Source organism: Mus caroli, unplaced genomic scaffold (genome assembly GCF_978045245.1).
Source record: "Mus caroli unplaced genomic scaffold, Mus_caroli_1 scaffold_1, whole genome shotgun sequence".
In the NCBI taxonomy this organism is placed as follows: domain Eukaryota; kingdom Metazoa; phylum Chordata; class Mammalia; order Rodentia; family Muridae; genus Mus; species Mus caroli.
In genome coordinates this window covers 117,017,632-117,031,946 of record NW_028227256.1, presented here as the reverse complement: position 1 = coordinate 117,031,946, position 14,315 = coordinate 117,017,632, and the positions used below count along the sequence as shown (strand labels likewise).

General features: G+C 45.1%; 1 protein-coding gene across 1 annotated transcript in view; it reads left to right on the top strand.

Annotated features, from left to right (window-relative positions):
• The first annotated feature begins 1,956 nt into the window (after positions 1-1,956).
• Marco (macrophage receptor with collagenous structure) overlaps positions 1,957-14,315 on the top strand; it is a 30,113-nt gene continuing 17,754 nt past the window's right edge. The window contains exons 1-4 of the mRNA XM_029481907.2: positions 1,957-2,065; positions 11,650-11,751; positions 12,222-12,440; positions 12,832-12,867. Coding sequence (XP_029337767.1) covers positions 1,957-2,065; positions 11,650-11,751; positions 12,222-12,440; positions 12,832-12,867 — 466 coding nt within the window. The remainder of the gene's footprint in view (positions 2,066-11,649; positions 11,752-12,221; positions 12,441-12,831; positions 12,868-14,315) is intronic.

Genomic DNA, 14,315 nt, shown 5'->3' with positions numbered 1-14,315 from the left:
TTGGGTTCTGTTTGGAGCTGCCAGCTAGCTGTTCTACATAACTCAAGCCTATATACGCATGTTCAGAGACCAGAGCACAACCTCAGCCATTAGCTCTCGACATCATCCATCTTGTTCTTTGATACAGGCTCTCTACCTGACCTGCTGCTCACTTGGGATAGGGTGGGGGACGTGGCAGGCTGACTGGCTAATGAGCATCATCCACCTGTATCTCCCAGCGCTGGGATTTGAGGACACTCCAGAACACCCAGCCTTTTTATATGGGGTCTGGGGATTGAACTTAGGTCCTGATACTTGCAAGGTAGTGAAGAACAAGGCACTCTGAGCAAAGTAGCCAACATCTTCAGCAGATCAGCTGTTCCTGATAGCAAGAGACCATCCTTAGTGCCCAGCTCTGAGCTCGTGTGACCATATTCAGTAATACAACAGTCATCAGTATCTCCCTTATGCAAATGCATAAGGGGAGGTAAGCACAGCTTGAATGACTGTTCTGCCATTGTACAGCTGCCATGAGGACCAGATATGAGTTGCAGCAAACTTTGTACCCCCTCTATCTGCATCTTAATCATCATGACCTGCCACAGGTTCAACAGAGACAAGAGAAATGAGCTTAGGTCTCACTGGGATGCAGTGAACATGCATGCACACACATACACACACACACACACACACACACACACACAAAGAGAGAGAGAGAGAGAGAGAGAGAGAGAGAGAGAGAGAGAGAGAGAGATGTATACATGGCACACACACATACATGTGCATACACACACACACACACACACACACACACACACAGAGTGTTGTTTGGAAAGCTTACTGGTGTGCTGCAAAAAGGCACCTCCAGAGTAATTGTGAAAGTGTTTGAATTTTAATTGTGTTTGCTGTATATGTATGTGCACATGTGATGGTGTGCATACCTGTATGTGGATGCTAGAGGATAACTGTGGGAGTCAGTTTTCTCTTCTCACCATCTGGATCATAGAAATCAAGTTCAAACTGCCAGGTTTGGCTACAAGGGCCTTTACCTACTGAGCCATCTCTCTGGCCTTCCATCTTCCATCATACTGTTTAAAGTAGGATCTCTCTCTCTTTCTCTCTCTCTCTCTCTCTCTCTCTCTCTCTCTCTCTCTTTCTCTGTCACTCTGTCTGTCTCTCTCTCCCTCTCCCTCCCTCTGCCCCCCCCATTGCACCTGGGGCTCATTGATGTGGCTAGACCAATGGGAGCTTCAGGGATACCTGTTCCTGTCCCATCATTTCTTCAGTGGCAGATGTTACAATGACACCTGGTTTTCATTGCTGCCATTGTTTTTCAGTAGGGTCTGGAGTTTTGAACCCATGTCATTATGCTTGCCCAATGAGCACTTTAATCTTCCCAGCCTACTTCCTAAGCTTTAATATGCTCTAAATCACAAAGGGACCTTATTAAACTAGAGGTTTGGATTTGGTCTGTGTGGATGGGACCTGGGCTTCCAGGTCATGTTACAGATGCTGATCCAAGGGCCCCACTAAGTCTAGAGATGAACTCAGCCTGAAGTGGGTCAGAGGAAGATTTTTGTGTGGGCTGGTGAAGTCCTCGGATAGCTAGGTGGATCTGGATGGATGCAGGGATTGAGAAAACATCAAGAAGGAAGACAAAAGGTCCATTTCAGTGTTATCTAAGGGCCTGGGGACACGGAGGGTCTTTCCCAAACTTCTTCAATTCCCCATAACAGGGAGCTTCCCCACACAACAGCTTTACATGTGAACAGCCTGATATTTAAGCAAAAATCAATTCTACACTAAGGAGCAGCCTGGTCCCCACAGTCAGGAAACATTGTGCAAATTGAAGAATCATTGCCAAAGGGAAGTTGTGTGCATCTCCAGCTAGCCGCCGCAGTTAAATGGGAGCCCTGCTTCCTCCTGAGGGAGCATTTCTGCTGGCTCCAGGGCTTTGGCCACCTATAAAGCTTAGCAATGGGAAGTAAAGAACCCCTCAAAGAGGAAGACTTCTTGGGCAACACAGAAGACAGAGCTGATTTTGACCAAGCCATGTTCCCTGTGATGGAGACCTTCGAAATCAATGGTAAAGTATGACTCCCTTGTAATGCAGGTGCCCAGAAACTTAGTCTGTTGGTGGGAAGCAAGAAGAGACAAGAGCAAAGGAGGGGTAGGCTGGGACCCTGGAGCATTTTCTCCCTGGCTCTCACTCACTAAACTCTGTCCATCTGGACTTTCTGGAAAGCTGACCACAGATGCTCTGCTCTTGGTATGGAGTCAATTTTTGCTTACGATCTGGTCCTTTTGAAACACTTTCCATTGTCTGGTGCTTGTTAAGGAATGACCCTTCATTAATGAACATCTTATGAGTCCACAATGCAGTGTGTATTGAGATGAAAATACAAAGCAAACACTGTGAAGAAGTCTCTGAGGGCCTGAGAGCCAGTTCACACGGTAGAGGGCTTTGGAGCATGCAGGGTTCAGTCTGTGGCAGAGCATAAACAGGTGATACATGCCTGTGACCTCAGCTGTGGGGAGGCAGGGGAGGAGGGATGAGGAGTGCCAAGCCATCTTTGGCTATTCGGCAACTCAGGGGCTCACCTGGGCTCTGTACAGTTCTGTTTCAAAAGGAAAGTCCACAGCACTGAAACCAAAGCTGTCTATATATTTGGATAGAAGCCCTGTTGACCTGAGAGCACACTCTTCGTCTTGTTCTCTCTGTCTTTCTCTGTCTCTGTCTTTCTCTGTCTCTGTCTCAGTGTCTCTGTCTCTCTCATTGTCTCTTTGTCTCTCTGTGTCACTCTTCTTTCTCTCTCTCTTTTTCTCTCTCATTGCACCTGGGGCTCGCTGACTGGCTAAACCGATGGCCAGGGATGTCAGCTAAGATAGGCTCTAGTTTCTCTGGCTTCTTTATCAGTCTGACTCAGATGGAGCACAACCTTCAAATATTTTTAAAAAATGGATTACAATTGTGTGTGTGTGTGTGTGTGTGTGTGTGTGTGTGTGTGTGCACGCGCACATGCATGTGACGGTGCATGAGTGGAAGGCAGAACAACTTTAGGAATCAGTCCTCTCTTTCTACCCTGTGAAATTCTGGGATTGAATTCCCAGCTGGCCAGACTTGATGGACTGTGCTTCTATCCACTGAGCTATTTCACTGGCCCTGGAAAACCGTTTCTTACTCTCTTAGTATTGTATAAGTGATGTATCTTTTGCATCTTCAGGAATTTGTAGCATTTAAAGTCAGGGGTGGACTTGTTCGCCACTGGAGAGCTCCGATTTCCCTTTCTAGAACCATCTATGGGAATCATCTTTTGCAGTGATCAGCTGGAGTTAGAGGGAGTTGAGCCACCCAATGTGGGTGCTGGAATACAAATTCCGGACTTCTGATAGTGCAGTCAATGCTGTTAACCACGAAGGCATGTCTGCCGCCTCTGTGCCTGGCTTTTTCACATGAGTTCTGGAGATCAAACTCAAACTAAACAAGGTATCACTGGCTGAGGCTGAAAATTTCACAGGACATCATGGATGTAACCAGGGGTGGAGCCTGAGGTCAGAAGTTATGCTCCTTCTAATGTTGATAGGATGGAAGGAGCTGAGCTAGGAACAAAAATGAGACAGTGGATGGAGGGGAGGGGTGACACATGTCCTGGTCTCACGCACGCGCGCGCGCACACACACACACACACACACACACAAGGATGTAACTCATGCTGTCCTTCAGAACTGGGAGGAATAATGGAATAATCAGTAGAATTGAGGGTGGGATGAAGGTTTTGAACCCCATCCTGAGGTTAGTGGGGAGGCTGGAGGTTGAGTGCTCTGGTCTGTAGCTGAGGTTGCTCACTCTGGTAGGTAGAGAAACTGGTGGAGAGAGTAGGTGAGAGCCAGGGTGCTCCGCAGCAAGAGACGACCAAGGCAGTAGCTAGCTGTAAAGAAGCAAAATGAGAGTTGTGGAGAGCTTATCTAGTTAACTGGTAAGTTCTGTGTTCAGTGAGAGACCTTATGTCAGGAAATAAGACAGAGATCAATTGAGGAAGATACTTGATGTCAGCTCCTGACTCCACATACATTTGCATCCTTATGCATGCATATATCCTACAAACAGGAACACACACACACACACTTTAAAATACTGTCTGTTTTGAGTGTGACCACTAAACCTCAGGTTTTGGTCCCCTGCCTTCTGTTCTATTTGAGACAGGATTTTTGTTTTCCACTGTGTTCCCCACACTGGCTGGTAAGAGACTTTTAGAGGTTTCTGGGATTACAGAATTGTGGGATTACAGGCATCTGTTACACTATCCTGTTTTAGGTTGGGATCTGAACTCATGTCCTCAGACTTGCACAGCAAGTGCTTTACCAGCCAAGCCACCTCCCTAGTCTCCAGCACCACCACCCAAATGATAATAGAAAGGTTAAGGCCTTGTCATTGTTTGTCATAATGCTCTCCTTTGACCTCCAGTAACCGCCCCCCCCAGGTGTCCCTTCTTCTTGCTATAAAGATAATCAAAGTTAATTTGAAGACTTCTCCTGACATCTTCACCCCAAAGTCCCCCCCTCTCTTTCTCTCTCTCCCTCCCTCCCTTTCTCCCTCCATCCCTCTTTCCTTTTCTCTCTCTCCCCAACCCTCTCCTTCTCTTTCTCACTATGTAGTATTGACTGTCCTCAAACTATGTAGACAAGGCTACCCTCAAACTCACAGAGATCCTCCTGCCTCTGCCTCCCAAGTACTGGGACTAAAGGCATGAATGAGCCACTATGCCTGGCTTTTCTGCCTTCAACATCTCTAAATCTTCTGATGTTAGCATAGTGGCTTTTAAAAAAACCCTTTTTGTTGTCAAATAATCATGTAGAGACACAGAGAAAGTAAGGAAATGGTCCAAGAAGGCCTTTTGTGACCTTTCACTAAGGTTCTTTCAGGCAGAGCTTCTTGCAGTTTTGCTAAAACTCCCCAATCAGACACTGATCCACCCCACCAGCTGTGAGTACACTCACCTATGTGTATTTTCCGTCCTACAACAGGCATCAGAGCCGCAGCTAGTCCTCAGTTCCTCACAAGCAATCACTCAGCCTGCAAGGCTTCTCAGTTCCTTCTCTCCACACTTGTGCTATTTAGGGAGTGTTACATAAATCACATCGTATGTAACTGTCGACTGATTGGTTTTGAGACCAGAAAGATGGTTCAGTGAACAAAGGTAGTTGCAGCCAAGCTTCCAGGACCCACATGGTGGACGGAGAGAACTGTCCCACAAGCTATCGTCTGACCTTCACATGTGTGTCAAACACACACACACACACGCGCACACATACAATGTAATTAAAAATTTGCTTTTATTTTTTCTCTTTTTTATATGTATAATGTGTATGACACACGTGTGTGCACTAGTGTATGTGTATACATGCATGCACACATGCCATGATTTGCAAGCAGATGTCAAAGGACAAGGACAACCTCAGGTGTCAGGTCTCAGCTTCTGCCTGGATTGAGACAGGGCCTCTAATTTTGCTGCTGACGTCCAGCTTCTCAGGGATCTTCCGTATTCTCCCCTGACCCTTGCCAAAATCACGGGGTCACAACTGTGTGCTCCTGCAGCCAATATTGGATGGTTTCTGGGGGTTCTAACTCAGATCCTCACAATTTTATAGCAAGGGCTTTATCCCCTGAGCCATTTCCCCAACCAGGGCTTTCAATTTTATCACCTAGTGTAATTCTCCTGAGAGTCGCTCAGACAGGGATCCCAGAAGTTGGTTCTTATTAAATGGGTAGTGAGTGCCCCACAGTACGAATGCATGCTCATCTTCCGAGGGACATTAGGACCCTTCCATCTTTGGAGCTAATGTTGCCATAGATATATGTGAAATCATAATGGAAATATACGTTTTTATTTCTGCAGCATCTGGAGATAGACTGTTCAGTGTTTCCCACCATCTAACCGTTTGGTAAGAGCAGAGCACTTCACGTGCACAGTCAAAATGGAACACAGCATACAGATTCACAGCAGGAGCTTCAGGTAGTCCTTGGCAGCATTGCGTGACATGAGAGCACACTCAGGAAATAGTGCTCTGTCATGTGACCAAGATTTCAGCAAAACCCTGTGGATAAGTCTTGGTCACTGAGCACTGAGAGACCTTTTGCTGATGTTGATATTTTTTCCTGCTCCCGACATTTAATAGGGTCATATAGTCCACAAATTTAAAACCAATATATTTCATAACCTTTGACACGAAAGTCTTTGGAAAAATATTCACAAAATGTATCAAGCAATCTATAAAGAGAATTCCATAGGACCACAAAGCAGGCTTTATTCTAGGCATGCAAGGGTGACTTAACAATGGCTCACATGTTCCATGACGAGCTCTCTCCCAACTCCACATTGTCTCGATTACTGCATCATATAGAGTTCTTTCTCACATTTCACCCTTATTTACCAGCTTGCTTTAGTTATTCTATAGCCTAACTTTCACACATACATTTTAATATTAGCTTCTCTGTCTATTATTACATAAAATCATGCTAGAGAATTGGTAGGAGTCATGTTACCCCTATAAATAAATGTATGAATGTTTAACATCTTTACTCCATACAGGTTTAGTCTGTGAACATAGTGTAGCTCTTCACTTCTCCACTTTATTTTCCTAAAGTTGAATTTTATAATTTCCAGTATACAGATCCTAGATCAGTTTCATTAGTTTTATACCTGAATATTTTATTTCCTTTGGACTGAAATATTACCATGGGATGTTGATTTATTATTTTTCATTTGTGCCTGTGTGTGCATACATGCGTGCATGTGTACGTGCTTGTGGGTACCTACGAAGGCTGTAAGAGGCCGCTGGATGTCCAGAGCTTGAGTCATCAGTGATTGTGAGCCTCCTGGTGTGGGTGCCTGGTTCTGAGCTCTGGTCTTCTGGAAGAGTAACCAGTGCTCTTAACCACTGACCATCATCTCAGCCCAGTACTACTGTGTCCAATTTTGGTTACCAATTGCTCTTTATTAGGATAGAACAATGCCATTGAATTTTATATGTTGATCATGGATCCTACAGCTCTGATGATCTACTTATTAGTTCTGTGGATTCCTTTTGAAGATTATGAGGGACTTGTTAACTAGACATGTGCTTCTGCAAACAGAAATAGATTTGTTCCTCCTTTCAAAGCTACATCTCTTATTTCCTCTATGCTGTTTATTCATGACTGTATTAAATAAGAGGACAGGGATGAACGTCCTTCCCTTGGTCCAAGACTTAAGGAAAACTATTGTGTCTCTCACAACTATATGACACTAGCTTTAAATGTTTGCCTTTATTAGTACTGGTTTATTTTAAATTATTTACTTTATTTAATATGTGTGTGTGTGTGTTCCTGTGTAAGTATGCACACATCTATGCCCATAGCATCCATCCAGAAAAGGGCATCAGATACCCTGAAGTTGGAGTTACAGGTTGTTGTGAGAATGAACTGGCATGAACTTGGGTCTTCTGGAACAAGGGCTCTTCACTGTTGAGACAGCTCTCCAGGCCCCAGTGTTTGACATTTACACTGGGATTACAGAGGAGCATTCCTTCACATGGCATTTTACGTGGGTCCTTGTGGTCTGAATTCAGGTGGTCATGTTGTGTATCAAGTATTTTACTGACCAAGCCATCTCCCCAGCCTCAACCTTGTTCTCTCCATGTGTTACTAAGACCTGTTTTATGACCCAAGATATGATCAGCTTTGCTAAATGTTCTGGGTATGATGGAAAAGCATGTGCCTGATATTTGATCAAGTGTCCTGTTACAGTTCATCAGGTGTTTATTGATGGTATTTGATCTTTTTTGTCTGTGCTGCTTTTTATCAGTTGTTGAGAACAAGGTATTAAAATTGAAATATCTCATTATATTTATCGATTTGTATCTTTCTCCTTTCAGATTTTTGTTTCTTTGAACCAATTTTTGTTTCTTTATTTTGAAGTTCTGGTTTCTTCTAGGTAATATGTAGTTGTGTTACATCAGCTTGCCAACATCTGTACAGATCAGTAGTCAGGGATAGCTTACAGATATATCAATTATCAATATGTTAGGACTTTAAAAGATCATCTTATTGCACAATATCTATTTTTTTCTCTTGTTTTCCAATGTATTATTTGAACACATTTTGGAATTTCCTTAGAATGTGTCACGTGGAGGGCCTTTTGTCTTGGAGGTTCCTTCCTTGCTATGACAAAATTCCTTGACAAAAATCAACTTAAGAGTGAAAGAGTTTATAGTTTGGCTCAGGCTTCAGAGGTATAGAGTCCTCACAGCTGGGAAGACAGGGCAGTGGGCGGGGAAGGCACAGCAGTGGGAGAGCAAGGTGGCTCACCCACTCAGGAAGCATTTCGTTAACACGAAATGGAGCCCTGCTGTAAACCCTCAAGGCTCTCCTCGGAGACTCACTTCCTTCAGCAAGGTTCAACCTCCTAAAGGTTCCATAGCATTGTCAAAGAGCATCACCAGCTGGAGACCAGGCCACACATGTGAGCCATAGAAACCACAGCAGCTTCCTTAGAAATTTCTCCCAGCATTTTAACACACTTACACAATAGGCCACCGTCTGTTGGAATTCGTGTTTTTTTTTTTCCATGTCAGGTCAAATATAGAAAACTTACTTCAATTTGTCACTTTGAAAATACAATTATCTTAAGAATTTCCTCACCATAAATTATGTACAGTATAAAAAGAGAGTGTTTTTGTTTTCAAGCATGAAGTGAAATTTTAGAAACCCAAAGAGGTGTGTGTGTGTGTGTGTGTGTGTGTGTGTGTGTGTGTGTGCCTATTTCTAACCATTCCATTATTCTTTTTCTGTTTTGAAACTGTAGGTCTTCTATTCGCATTTCCTGTTTGGAGAAGTTCCTTCAAATTCTCTTGGTCTCCCTTTTTCTGAGAATGCCCATATTTTCTAATCACTCCTGAAGGCTCTTTTCATTCACAAGAGAATTCGTGATCAGTAATTCTTTCCTTTCAGCACACAGAACACAATGTGCCACTTGTACCCGATCTCCATGGTTTCAGATAGAGAATCAGATGTCATTCAGGTAGTATGTCTTTGCAGATAATGTGACCTTTCTAACTGTTTTTGGTACTTTTTTCTTTAGTATTTGAATGTTCTCTGTCTTTAACTTCTTACATTTGCATGTACAGTATTTGCATGTACAGTTCCTGTGTGAATGAATGTGTGGCGATATCAAAGGACAGCTCCTGGGAGTGTCAATCCTTGGGCACTAATCACCTTTTCTTTTAAAAACAGGGTCCCTCGCTTCATCAGAACCCACAAAGTAGGCTGTCACAGTGTGAAATGTCTTTCTGTCCAGTCTCCCTCTTTTATCCCAGGGAAGTCTCTGAGAACCTATGCGATGGTTTGTATACACTTGCCCAGGGAGTGGCACTATTAGGAGGTTTTTCCTTGTTGGAGCAAGAATGTCACTATGGGGATGGGCCTTGAGATCCTCCTCCTAATCACGTGGGAGCCAGTCTTCTCTTGTCTGCCTTTGGATCAAGATGTAGAACTTTTGGTTCCTCCAGCCTCATGTCTGCCTGAACACTGCCATACTCTTCCCTTGATGATAATGGATTGAATCTCTGAACCTGTAAGCCAGCCCCAATTAAATAATGACTTTTTTAAGGGTTGCTTTGGTCATGATGTCTCTTCACAGCACTGGAAACCCTAACTAAGGCAACCTACCAGAGGCTTTTTGGGCTCTTAACCAGGGAAGTTCTTCCTCAGGATCCAAACTACTTAGAAGAGACATTTTCTTTGTATGTCTTCCACCTTCAAAGAGATGAACTAGCAAATGTGAACATAAGTACTTTGTCAGCCCCTCTTCTGTCTATACAGTGAGTGAGATATACCTGCAAAGTACAAGTCCCCAGTTCCTAAACACCTGTCTTGGGTCAGATGGGAACTCTGAATTCCTTTTGGCCTATGTCAGTATGTGTGGGGTGTGTACATGAGTTTATGCACATTCACATATGTGTGGGTGCATGTCACAGTGTATGTGGACACTATACTGACATTTCCTTCACTGATCTATACTTTATTTACTGAGACAGGGTCTTCACACAATGGGGAGCTCACTGATGCAGCTGCTGACATAGTAGATGGGGGTAACCACACCCAGCCAACATTTATGTGGGTTCTCAGGATCCAGATTCTGGTCCCCACATTTGCAGGACTTTATTCACTAAGCTATGTCCCCAAGCCAGTTCTGAAAGCATTCAGAGTCAGAGCGAACACCCACAACTATACCCACAGTGGGACCTTCTCTTCTCTTCATCGTTCCCCCAAGGCTTTCCTCTGCGCTCTTACATTTATATCATTTTTCATGCTTGTTCTTACTGCCCCACCTTGACCTCTGATGCTTGGGACTCTGGCATGGATCCCCTTCCTATGCCATTGCATATCACCTCCCACACAGTGTGTGTGACTTCTATGCAAATACCACATAGTGTATAAAGAACACAATCAACTTTGTATTTTTGATGCCTTTATGTGGCTCTGGAGATTTCCTAAACAGGCAGCAAGCAACCACTGTATACATCTGTGTCGGTGGGCACAGAAGGGATGAGAGCAAAGGCACACCCTGAATGCTCACAGTGCACACCCCAGCTGGCTGGGACCTTGTAGAGCTGAGGCAAGGTCATGGTCCCCTGTCATCCCTGTTGCTCTGTTTAATAGCTTGTGCCAGACATTTTGCATGCACACACAGCTTCATGTACGTATATATACACATGTTCACATGCATACTTACACAGAGAGAGAGAGAGAGAGGCAGACAATCACACATATGCATGCATATGCACACACACACACACACACACACACACACACACACACACACAAAACCAAAGACCAAGGAAGTAAAGACACACACGAACTTCACTTCTGCATCTTACATTCTAGTGAGTTACTCAGTTCTCTGAGCCTCGTAGAGGGTTTAGGAAACAAGAACAAACCTCTTCGACCTCCCAGACTGTGTAAATGCAACCTGTAGCTTTTGTGATTTGTTTAGTGATTGGTGACTCCAACACAGACCAGGCATCACATTGGTGTTCAAGACTGAGCAAGATCTACACATCTATACAGCAGTTAATCTCAGGTGTCATTTTGTAGGTGCTCACCACCTTCCCTCCCCTTCTCTCCCCTCCCCTCCCATTCCCTTCCCTTCCCTTCCTATTCCCTCCCCTTTCCCCCTTTTCCCCTTCTCCCCTTTCCCCTTTTCCCCTTTTCCTCTCTTCCCCTTCTCCCTTTCCCTTCCCTCCTCTGCCCTTCCTTCCTCTGCCCTTCCCTTCCTCTCGATTCTCTCCCCTTCCATCCCCTTGTTCCTCCTCTTCCTCCTCCTCCTCTTCACTTCCTCCTCCTTCTTTCTTCTACTTTTCTTTGAAGGAAGCATCTCTTACTAGGCTGAGCTCACCAAGAGGGCTAGTCTGACTGGCCAGCAAGCCCTGGGGATCCTTGTCTCCTCTTCTCCAGCCACACATAATAAAGGACTAAACATGGAACTTCTTGCCTTGCAAAAACAGGAACAAGAAAGATCTGGTTGCCTTTCCTACTTTCCAGGGAGTCTCCTGCACCCCTATATGTGACCTGGCACAGACTGGCTCCTTTTCTGTGCCTCTGAAGCCATCCTTTTTCTTCTTGTATTCCAGATCCAGTGCCCAAGAAGAGAAATGGGGGGACCTTCTGCATGGCAGTCATGGCCATCCACCTGATCCTGCTCACGGCAGGTACTGCACTGCTGCTGATTCAAGGTGAGCTGCTCCTAGTTCTGGTCCTGTGTGGTTCCTCCTGGAGTGGCCACCTAAGCTCCTCTGGTATAAGGTTCAGGCTGCCTAGAGGCATTCTGAGAATACTGCTGCCCTATGCTAAGACACAGTGGTTAGATGCACCAAGGTAATGGAGGAATGATGAGTGTGTGTGTGTGTGTGTGTGTGTGTGTGTGTGTGTGTTATGCATATGAAAGCCATTTCAGATGCATTGTCCATTTTGAGACAGAGTCTCTTTCTGGTCTGGACTTCACCAAATGGCTAGATTGGCTGGTCAACAGGTCCTAGGGATCTGCTGTGGGAAGTCGATCCTGTTTCCTTTACCCACAATGCACAGAATTTGTGTTTGAACTCCGTGTCCTATAGAAAACATGGACATGTTACACAGACTATCAGAAACCCTCCCCAACATCTCAGGCTTCACTGAGACCCCTAACTGATGCTGTGGGTTCCAGTTCTCAATCTGCAGGAGCAGCTCCAGATGCTAGAGATGTGCTGTGGCAACGGATCACTAGCTGCCGAGGACAAGCCCCTCTTCTCGCTGCAGTGGGCACCCAAAACACACCTGGTACCTAGAGCACAGGGGCTGCAAGCCTTGCAGGCCCAGCTCAGCTGGGTCCACACCAGCCAGGAGCAACTCCTTCAGCAGTTCAACAACCTCACTCAAAATCCAGGTACCACCACACCCAGTGTCTGCGGTGCTGAGGATGAAACCAGGGTTACCATGCATGCTGGATGAGCATCCTACCAACTTAGCTACATTCCCACCCTTGCAGAACAGCCATTTTGACCAACACAGATTGGTCAAGGGTAAGGCTGATGTAGACCAGCAATCTGAGTATTTCTCTATTTCCTCAACTTCCAGAGGGTCCCATTCCTGGTTCGTCTAAGCTTACTTTTCTGAACAAATTCAGGTGTTATTGTTCAAGCCCCCAAGGCTAAAAGACCCATGGGGTCCCAGGCTTCCAATGCAGAGTCCTTGAGCTCTTGTTGGGGCACAGGAGCAAAATCAAGCTTCCCTCTGCACTCTGGCTCAGTCTGCAACCTTCTCTCCTTCCCTTACAGAGTTGTTCCGGATTAAAGGTGAACGAGGCTCTCCAGGTAGGTTCACCTCCAGTCTAACCCACTCTGCCCTTCCCTAGAACTTTCTCTGGAAGGCTCCTTAGCTTCGAGCTTTCTATGTTTTTTCTAAATGCAGCTCACTTTCCAATGGATCTGGTCAGTCCATATGCTTCATAGGACCCCTCTCTACCCATGACAGAGTGAGGATACCCAGCTCAGGACCTCTGCCTTCCCCTGAACCAAACGATTGCCTTCTCCCTCCAACCTACAAATGTTGTCATCTTCCTAGGATAGTATGTGACCATACCTATTTCCTATCTCCTCCTCACATCTTGCCCAAATGTCCCAGGCTTCCAGAACGTTCCTTCTCTCCCAGAAGCACTCCTATCTAGTGTCTTTGATTAGCTTGGTGTTGGTACAGGTCTCATGTCTCATGTGTTAGGCTTGGCTCTCCCAGAGGGCCGTAATGACAGCAGTGCTGTGTGCTGTTGACACAACTCTCATCTCAAAGGGAATAAAAGACTGTTTATTCTGAAACCAAATATAAATGGTGGTAGCCCAGATACATGGACTCAGGTTATCTTACAAAGCCTGTTTTGGTGTGATAGGTTTCCTGAAATTTTGGTAGTAACAGAACAAAAGAAAATCATAAATTAAGGTACTTTAAAAAGTACATTGGTTGGAACATCAAACAGGTATGGAAAACTACCACATTAGGCCTTAGATGCTATCTGATGACGTTCTTCGCCTTTGGGTTGACAGATGCTAAGGGGTCTATTAGTCCATTCCAGACAGATTTTACCTAATGGTCAAGAGGATGTTAGACAAAACACAGAGATAGTTAATAACTGGCTATTAAGGGGCTAAAGAAAATCCAGGATAATTTGGCTCTGGACCTGCAACATTCCAACTCTTCACAATCATGCACACTTTAATTGTTCATCAGCCTGGTAGAATCTTACCCTAGTGTGGCTCGTATCTGGGAACTGCAGCTCCCATTTACAAGACCTAAGCAGTGCTGCTGGGAGCCAGCACTGAGAAGTCCAGACTCCCATTCATTAGGCTACTATCTTGCTCCCTTACTTTATGGTTTGCCTAGCTTGGTCAAAGCCCACAAAGGCTCATTTGATGGCTACTCAGGGCTGGGAAAAGCATAGAGTTCAAAAGTCCTGGCTTTGCCTCAGGTATAGGCAGCTGTACCAGCAGCAAGCATGGCTGCCCAGAGCCACAGGCTTCCTGACACGGATAGGGGACACAGCCACAAGGCCAAACTTGAACTGGTACCTGAAGCCACATCTTTGTGGCTGAGCCCCACTCAGACACCATCTATACAATTCTTTTTTCCCTTTCTTCCATGTCTCCCCAACCATGTGCTTCTTGGTATCACCCTGGATCATTCGTTTCCTTCATGGGCTAGCCTACCCTTGGAGGCCCATGGGCTAGCCTGCCCTTGGAGGCTGGGTGACTGTATTATCATCCACTGTTGT